We start from the raw sequence: 8,505 nt of genomic DNA, 5'->3' as shown, positions 1-8,505 counted from the left end.
TAGAAGCTGTTTAGAAGCCTCTTGGACCTAGGCTTGGCTCTCCGGCACCGCATGCCGTGTGGTAGCAGAGAGAGCAGTCTATGACTAGGGTAGCTGAGTCTTTAACAATTTTTAGGGAATCCTCTGACACCGCCTGGTATAGAGGTCCTGGATGGCAGGAAGCTTTGCCCCAGTGATATACTGGGCCGTACGCACTACCCTCTGTAGTGCCTTGCGGTCGGAGGCCGAGCAGTTGCCATACCAGGCAGTCATGCAACCAGTCAGGATGCTCTCGATGATGCAGCTGGATAACCTTTTGAGGATTTGAGGACCCATGCCAAATCTTTTCAGTCTCCTGAGGGGGGAATAGGTTGTCGTGCCCTCTTCACGACTATCTTGGTGTGCTTGGACCATGTTAGTTTGTTGGTGATGTGGTCACCAAGGAACTTGAAGCGCTCAACCTGTTCCACTACAGCTCTGTCGATGAGAATGGGGGTGTGCTCATCTCCTTTGTCTTGATCACGTTGAGGCAGAGGTTGTTGTCCTGGCACCACACGGCCAGGTCTCTGACCTCCTCCCTATAGGCTTTCTCTTCGTTGTCGGTGATCAGGTCTACCACTGTGGCAAACTTAATGATGGTGTTGGAGTCGTGCCTGGCCGTCCAGTCATGAGTGAACAGGGAGTACAGGAGGGGACTGAGCACGCACCCCTGAGGGGCCCCTGTGTTGAGGATCAGCGTGACGGATGTGTTACCTACCCTTACCACCAGGGTGCGGCCCCGTCAGGAAGTCCAGGATGCAGTGGCAGAGAGAGGTGTTTAGTCTCAGGGTCCTTAGCTTAGTGATGAGCTTTGAGGGCACTATGGTGTTGAATGCTGAGCTGTAGTCAATGAATAGCATTCTCACATAGGTGTTCCTTTTGTCCAGGTGGGAAAGGGCAGTGTGAAGTGCAATCGAGATTGCATCATCTGTGGATCTGTTTGGGTGGTATGCAAATTGGAGTGGGTCTAGGGTTTCTGTGATAATGGTGTTTATGTGAGCCATGACCAGCCTTTCAAAGCACTTTGTGGCGACAGACGTGAGTGCTAGGGGTCGGTAGTCATTTAGGCAGGTTACCTTAGTGTTCTTGGGCACAGGGACTGTAGTAGTCAGCTTAAAACATGTTGGTATTACAGACTCAGACAGGGAGAGGTTGAAAATGTCAGTGAAGACACTTGCCAGTTGGTCAGCGCATGCTCGCAGCACATGTCCTGGTAATCCGTCTGGCGCTGCGGCCTTGTGAATGTTGACCTGTTTGAAGGTCTTACTCACATCGGCTGCGGAGAGTGTGATCACACAGTCGTCCGGAACAGCTAGTGCTCTCATGTATGTGTCAGTGTTATTTGCCTTGAAGCGAGCATAGAAGTAGTTTAGCTCATCACTATAATGTTTACTTCATGAGACAGTGTGATGATCATTTATTTGCATCTAAGGTGTTCCTGTACGGTGCACATCCTCTTCACACCAAGGTAAATCTGAGTGTGTTTTTTACACAGTGGAGGCTGCTGAGGTGGAGGACGGCTCATAATAATGGCTGGAACGGAGCGAATGAAATGGCATCAAACACATGGAAACCGTGTGTTTGATGTATTTGACACTATTCCGCCTCAGCTAATACCACGAACCCTTTAAGGTGACACCAGCCTCCTGTGCTTCTACACAGTAAATATGATCCTGTCTGTGTGTGTTGTTCTCCAAGCAGGTGTTTAATGATGCCCAGGGCAGTCTGGACATGGACGGAAGGTTCTCGCCTCTCTATCGCCAGGACAGCAGCAAGATCTCCACCGATGACCTTATCAAGATGCTGGCTGACATCAGGAAGTGAGTCATCAATAAGACCTATGATGGCTGTGACAGTACACTGTAGGTGGTTTGTCGTGCTGGCTGTGCTATATGTCAGTCGGTATCCTAGTGTCTGTTTGCACTACAGGCGTACTCTGGTTTTCTAGTGCTTTGACTGTTTCATGCACGTTCACCCTTTAGGCCAGAGAAGAGCAAGCTACAGACTATACCTGGACAACTTAATGTCACCATCGAATGTTTGCCTCCAGACTTCTCAAGTGGGTAGTTTTTATTCAGATATGTACACCATCCATATTCAAAGATTTGCCTTAACTAGTGTTGTTTTAGCCTGTCGTTTACATTAGCTTGAATGATAAGTCAAAGTGTTTGTGGTTAAATGAATTAGTTGATGATGGTTGATGACGAGTTATATTGATTAGTTGCACTAATGAACACTTTACTCTTGCCCCCCTTATAAAGGCATTATAAATGCATACATAACAGCTACTTAAGACATTCTAACATTGATTGCTCTAATGTCCTCCCTTCTTCTCCCTCAGACACGGTGACCTCGTCCTACGTCCCAGTCAAGCCCTTTGAGGAGGAGTGTGAGAGGGTCTCTGTGGAGATAGAGGAGTTTCTCCCTGAGGAGGCCAAGTACAACTACCCCTTCACTGTCTTCAAGAACCACCTGTATGTCTATCCCCTGCAGCTGAAATATGACAACCAGAAGACCTTCGCAAAGGTGGGGGAGAAGAGAGGGAGAGGGAGGGGAGAGGGAAAGTGAGAGGGAGATGGTTTTAGTCATCAGTGTGGAAATAGCAACACCAAACTGACTTGCAAGCATTGAGTGCAGTTGGTTATTGTGTTTACAGCTCACATAACCACTTATTGACTGTCCTCCTTCTTGTGGGAGTTATTGTGTTGACTGAAGTGTCTTTTCACTCACTCACTCACTCACTCACTCACTCATTGAACAACATCCACAAACGTTAAATATTTCTGGGTGGAAACCTCCATTAAACGGCTAAAGAATAGTTTTTAGATGGAATGATAGCCAATGGTTTAGGTAGCTAGCATTTACAGTACCGTACTGTAGACTAAGTTCTGCCTGTTTTAGTTGTTTGTTGTTGTGCTGGTCTTTTCTGTACTCTCCCCCACTCTGGAGATAAGACTCCATGCTGGAGATTCCAGTCCTTCTAGCCAGGGAACGGGTCCTCAGCCTCACTGTGTAATCACCGCACATTCACATGTTGTTTCCACAGGAACAGGGCTTCTAAATGCACAACTTTTTCCATGCTGGTACACAACCCATAATCATATGATCTGAAACTATCTCTTCTTCGACTGAGCTGTTCATTTGAGCTCTGCTCACTCTGTTCTTTCAGAGGACCTCCACCGCTCTCATAGGCTGTGTCACAAATGGCACCCTATTCCCAGGGTAGTGCCCTACTTCTGACACTACTTTTCACCAGAGCTGCTCAAAAGCTGTGCACTTCTTAGGGAATAGGATGCCAATTGGGACCTAGCCTGAGGCTCTGCCTCTCCTCTCTGCAGGAATGAGGAAAGACCAAAGTAATCAATGTCCTAATTACCGTTCCAAACGGATCCCCCTCTCCTCCTCACTGTGTCTGCCATATCAGGGTCAATTATCTAGACCACTGCCTGGACTTCCAAACAGGTTGACTTCAGGGCATGTATTCACAAAGCCACATCACATGCATGGGCTTAGGCAACTCAGCCTGCCCCTCCTCCTTCCCTCCCCTGGTTCTGCTTGGTCTCCACTCTGAGTTTAGCCTGGCGTGAGAGAGTTCTCCTCTCATTAACTCAAATCTCACCTCTAACTAACTTAAACTGGTGAACAGCTAGTTTTCCCCATTGTTCTTACAGATTGTTGTTTGCTTGTGTTGTAAGTTCTGCCATGAGAGGCTAGCGTTGTATTTTAGATATGATTATACAGTTCTTTGAAACCATTTCTGTCTAGTTATTATCAGCGCTCACATATTGCTGTAGACTTACACACTGTCATGACCTAACATCGAAGGATGAGCAGTACCATATATTCCGGACTATTGAGCACACCTGAATATAAGCCCTGAATAATAAGACCAAGCTCCCGTGCAGCAGCTCTATTTCCTTTTCCAACAGCCAGATCAATCGCCTTTAACTTGAAAGCTGCATCATATGCATTTCTCCATGTCTTTGCCATGATGAGGGTGACAAAATGACTACCGTAATCAGAATGATGGGAAGTTTGAGAGCGCTCGATTTAATCTAAACAGTAAACAAAAAAGTTGTTTGACCTTAACCCGTTCGGCAATTTCATTGGTCTAATGAAAGCTTCATGCCGCCAAAAAAACTGAGCACATCACAGAATGTGTTTTTTTTTTTTGAGAAAAAAAATTTGAAAGCGGGAAAAATCCATATATTAGCCGCGTCATTGTTTAAGCCGCGAGGTTCAAAGCTTGGGAACAAAGTTGCGGCTTATAGTCCAGAAATTACGGTAGATGACTAATAATGTATGTGTGTGTGTTTCAGTGTATCTACGGAAAGCCAGGGGAGACACTCTTCACCACCAGTGCCTGTGCGGCCGTCCTTCACCACAACCAGAACCCTGAGTTCTATGACGAGGTGAGTGAGACCCTTGGTCAATAAACCTGACCTGCCAAGCCCCCCCTCCCATGGTTCACGTCTACAAAACAGTTGAGTTTGAACAATGCATCATGTCTCGTCAAAGTTTCACTATAGGTGAAGGAGGTGAAAAGTTGGTGTTTTTAAAGCCTATTTAAAACATGGTCAGTCTACAGTACAGTATTCTACTGAAGTCCAGTCCACCAGTTATCTCCTGGTTAATCCTGTAACTCTGCCTCACACTAGGTTAGTCAGACACCAACCAGAGCCTCCCTGGCCAGGGAAAAGGGAGAGGTGAGGACAGGAGACTATCACAGACCCACGGGAGCGGTGGCATCTTGTATATGGATTAGACTCCACACACACTCACCATCCAAGACCCCCCCTTTTCTTTACTCTCCAGTGACCAATTCCTGAACCAATACCTCATGCCTTGCTGAATAGTTAACTAAATGAGTTCAAGTGAGTTATGAGGAAGACCAGCTTCAACAAGTGAAAGGACAGCACTATTGATGGTGACACATGATCAAGTCACACTGTAGATTATGGTTTAATTGACGTTAGTTTAATACTATGCCATGGGCTGTCTGTTATTTCCTGTGAAGCAGAGCGCACGTGCAGGTAGACTGAACATTCTACTACTCACTGTTACTGCCCCCTTGCGGGGAGAGTAGGAAGTATTTAGCTTTTTGGACAAATTGTTAAAATATTTAAATGTAACATTTTAGTCATTTAGCAGATGCTCTTATCCAGAGCGGCTTACAGTAGTGAGTGCATACATTTTCATACTTTTTTTTCCGTACTGTTTTGTGTGTTGCAGTTTCACCTTTTAATCACTTTGCTGCATAAAGGCTAGACACATCATTTCTGACAATGTTATGACATATAAAAGTAGTTCCATTACAGCTAAAGTAGCGTAGATAGGTCAGGCGCATTTCTTATGAACATTAATATTAATGATTAATTGGGTTCCTATGAACATTATCACTAATAATAATGATTGATTGGGTTCCTATGAACATTATCACTAATAATAATGATTGATTGGGTTCCTATGAACATTATCACTAATAATAATGATTGATTGGGTTCCTATGAACATTATTCATGATTGATTGTGTTCCTATGAACATTATCACTAATATTAATGATTGATTGTTTCCCTACCTATACAGGTAAAGATTGAGCTGCCAGTCCATGTTCATGAGAAACACCACATCCTCTTTACCTTCTACCACATCAGCTGTGAGATCAGTACCAAGACCAGCACCAAGAAGAGAGAGGGAGTCCTGTCCCTGGGTAAGACTAGGAGCGGTGTGTGTGTGTATGTTAGTGTATTTGTCTTGAGTGTGTGTATCTGCCATCTACCTCCATTACCTTAGCCGTCCATCTCTCTGTAACAGTGGGCTACTCCTGTGCCCCTCTGTTGAAAGACGGCAGGATGCAGTCTATAGAGCTACAGCTGCCTGTGTCTGCCACCCTGCCCCCTGGATACCTGTATGACAAGACCCAGGACGCCAAGAAGGTACAACCCCCTGGGCACTGGAGAGAACCTGGGGTCAGGGAAGAGGTTTCTCCTGCTTGTATGCTAGTGGCATATGACGACTGAGATGACATTGATTAAAACATTTGGAGAATGATATTATGAAAAACTATTAGGGGTGTAATGGTACACGTATTTGTACAAAACCGTTTGGTACGGGGACCTCGGTTTTGTCCGCGCTGTGAACCCGAATGAGTACATTAAAAAAAGAAAAAGAATGACTAAATCAAACAGTGGCCTATAGGCTATGCCTACTCTGCGTTGTAGGCCTATGCCTCTTGAGTAAGTCTGAGCTGAAAAAAACAATTTCAGGCTATTCCATTAAAACAACTGCATCATCTTTGCACGTTGTAATAAAAATTTGAATCTTAATTGATGCATTTCAAATTGTCCTTTTGTGAGGCGCAGCCGGGAACTAAACTCAGCAAAAAAAGAAATGGGATGAGCCTACAGGAAGGGTACCACATGAGGGAGGAGGATCTCTTCCCTGTAACGCACAGCATTGAGATCGCCTGCAATGACAACAAGCTCAGTCCGATAATGCTGTGACACACCGCCCCAGACCATGACGGACCCTCCACCACCAAATCGATCCCGCTCCAGAGTACAGACCTCGAAGTAACGCTCATTCCTTCGACGATTACCGCGAATCCGACCATCACCCCTGGTGAGACAAAACCGTGACTTGTCAGTGAAGAGCATTTTTTTCCAGTCCTGTCTGGTCCAGCAACGGTGGGTTTGTGCCCATAGGCGACGTTGTTGCCGGTGATGTCTGGTGAGAACCTGCCTTACAACAGGCCTACAACACCTCAGTCCAGCCTCTCTCAGCCTATTTTGTGCTTTCCTGGTGTAACTCTAGCAGTTGTTGTTGCCATCCTGTACCTGTCCCGCAGATGTGATGTTCGGATGTACCAATCCTCTGCAGGTGTTGTTACATGTGGTCTGCCACTGCGAGGACGATCAGCTGTCCGTCCTGTCTCCCTGTAGCGCTGTCTTCAGTGTCTCACAGTACGGACATTGCAATTTATTGCCCTGGCCACATCTGCAGTCCTCATGCCTCTTTGCAGCATGCCTAAGGCACGTTCAGGGAGCAGGGACCCTGGGCATCTTTCTTTTGGTGTTTTTCAGAGTCCGTAGAAAGGCCTATTTAGTGTCCTAAGTTTTCATAACTGTGACCTTAATTGCCTACCGTCTGTAAGCTGTTAGTGTCTTAATGACCGTTCCACAGGTGCATGTTCATTAATTGTTTATGGTTCATTGAACAAGCATGGGAAACAGTGTTTAAACCCTTTACAATGAAGATCTGTGAAGTTATTTGGATTTTTACGAATTATCTCTGAAAGACAGTGTCCTGAAAAGGTTCCGTACAATGTCGAGTGGTGGGGTTGATAAACCAGAATTGGAGGTTCCTCCATCATCGTTTAAATCTCCAGATGAAAAACATTTTGGCTTCCCAGTAGATTACTACGGCGATGGACAGAGAGTGGTGGATAAAACGTTAAAAGTATGTCGCCATGCTCAACGAGAATAGCCTATGCAGTTGCCAACACCTCAAATATGTTGACACATTTACGGCGACATCACCCCAGTATAACAGAGCAAGAAGGAAACGCAAAGAAACAATATCGTCCCCCGTCTGCATTCAAGCAGCCCTTGGCAGCTGATTCTGACCTGGCCAAAGAAATTACAAGAGCGATGGGTAGGCTATTTTTTTACAGTCTTTGCTTTATAGCCGCAGATATGCGCCCGTTCTGTGGTTGAGAATAGGGGGTTTCAGCACCTCATGAAAGTGCTCGAGCGACGTTAAGAACCTCCCTCTTTCACCCATTTCAGCAAACTGTCACAAGGGTCGTATTGAGTGGACCAAAACGCAGCGGGTAAAGTGCTCATCTTCTTATTTTATTAAAGAAAACACTTAATCAAAATAAACAAACAACAAAAACAGTCCAGTAAGGTGCACAGACTATACTAGAAACAACCACCCACAAAAACCAGTGAAAACAAACACAACTAAATATAGCCTTCAATTAGAGTCAACAACAACCAGCTGCCTCTAATTGGAGGTCATTGACAAAACTCACATAGAAAAGCTAGATTTAAACATAGAAATAAGAAAACTAGAACCTAAACCCACAATACCCAAACACACAAAACAAACACCCCCCTGCCACGCCCTGACCAACTATAATGACAAATAACCCCTTTTACTGGTCAGGACGTGACAGTACCCCCCCCCCCCCCCCCAAAAGGTGCAGACCCCAAATGCACCGTAACCTGTTGGGGCTAGGGGGCAGTATTTGCACGGCCGGATAAAAAACGTACCCGATTTAATCTGGTTACTACTCCTGCCCAGTAACTCCTGCCCAGCATATTGGCTTTGGATAGAAAACACCCTCAAGTTTCTAAAACTGTTTGAATGGTGTCTGTGAGTATAACAGAACTCATTTGGCAGGCCAAAACCTGAGAAGATTCCTTACAGGAAGTGGCCTGTCTGACCATTTCTTGCCCTCCTTGATCATCTCTAACAAATAC

At 45.5% G+C, this 8,505-nt stretch overlaps 1 protein-coding gene across 1 annotated transcript in view; it reads left to right on the top strand.

Annotated features, from left to right (window-relative positions):
* LOC123728738 (dedicator of cytokinesis protein 11-like) overlaps window positions 1-8,505 on the top strand; it is a 137,592-nt gene that overhangs the window by 34,081 nt on the left and 95,006 nt on the right. Inside the window, 6 exon segments of the mRNA XM_045701398.1 lie at window positions 1,717-1,838; window positions 2,001-2,077; window positions 2,360-2,544; window positions 4,338-4,430; window positions 5,606-5,729; window positions 5,834-5,955. Coding sequence (XP_045557354.1) covers window positions 1,717-1,838; window positions 2,001-2,077; window positions 2,360-2,544; window positions 4,338-4,430; window positions 5,606-5,729; window positions 5,834-5,955 — 723 coding nt within the window.

The sequence above is a fragment of the Salmo salar genome, chromosome ssa18 (genome assembly GCF_905237065.1).
Source record: "Salmo salar chromosome ssa18, Ssal_v3.1, whole genome shotgun sequence".
Taxonomy (NCBI): domain Eukaryota; kingdom Metazoa; phylum Chordata; class Actinopteri; order Salmoniformes; family Salmonidae; genus Salmo; species Salmo salar.
This window is presented reverse-complemented; position numbering and strand designations above follow the sequence as displayed.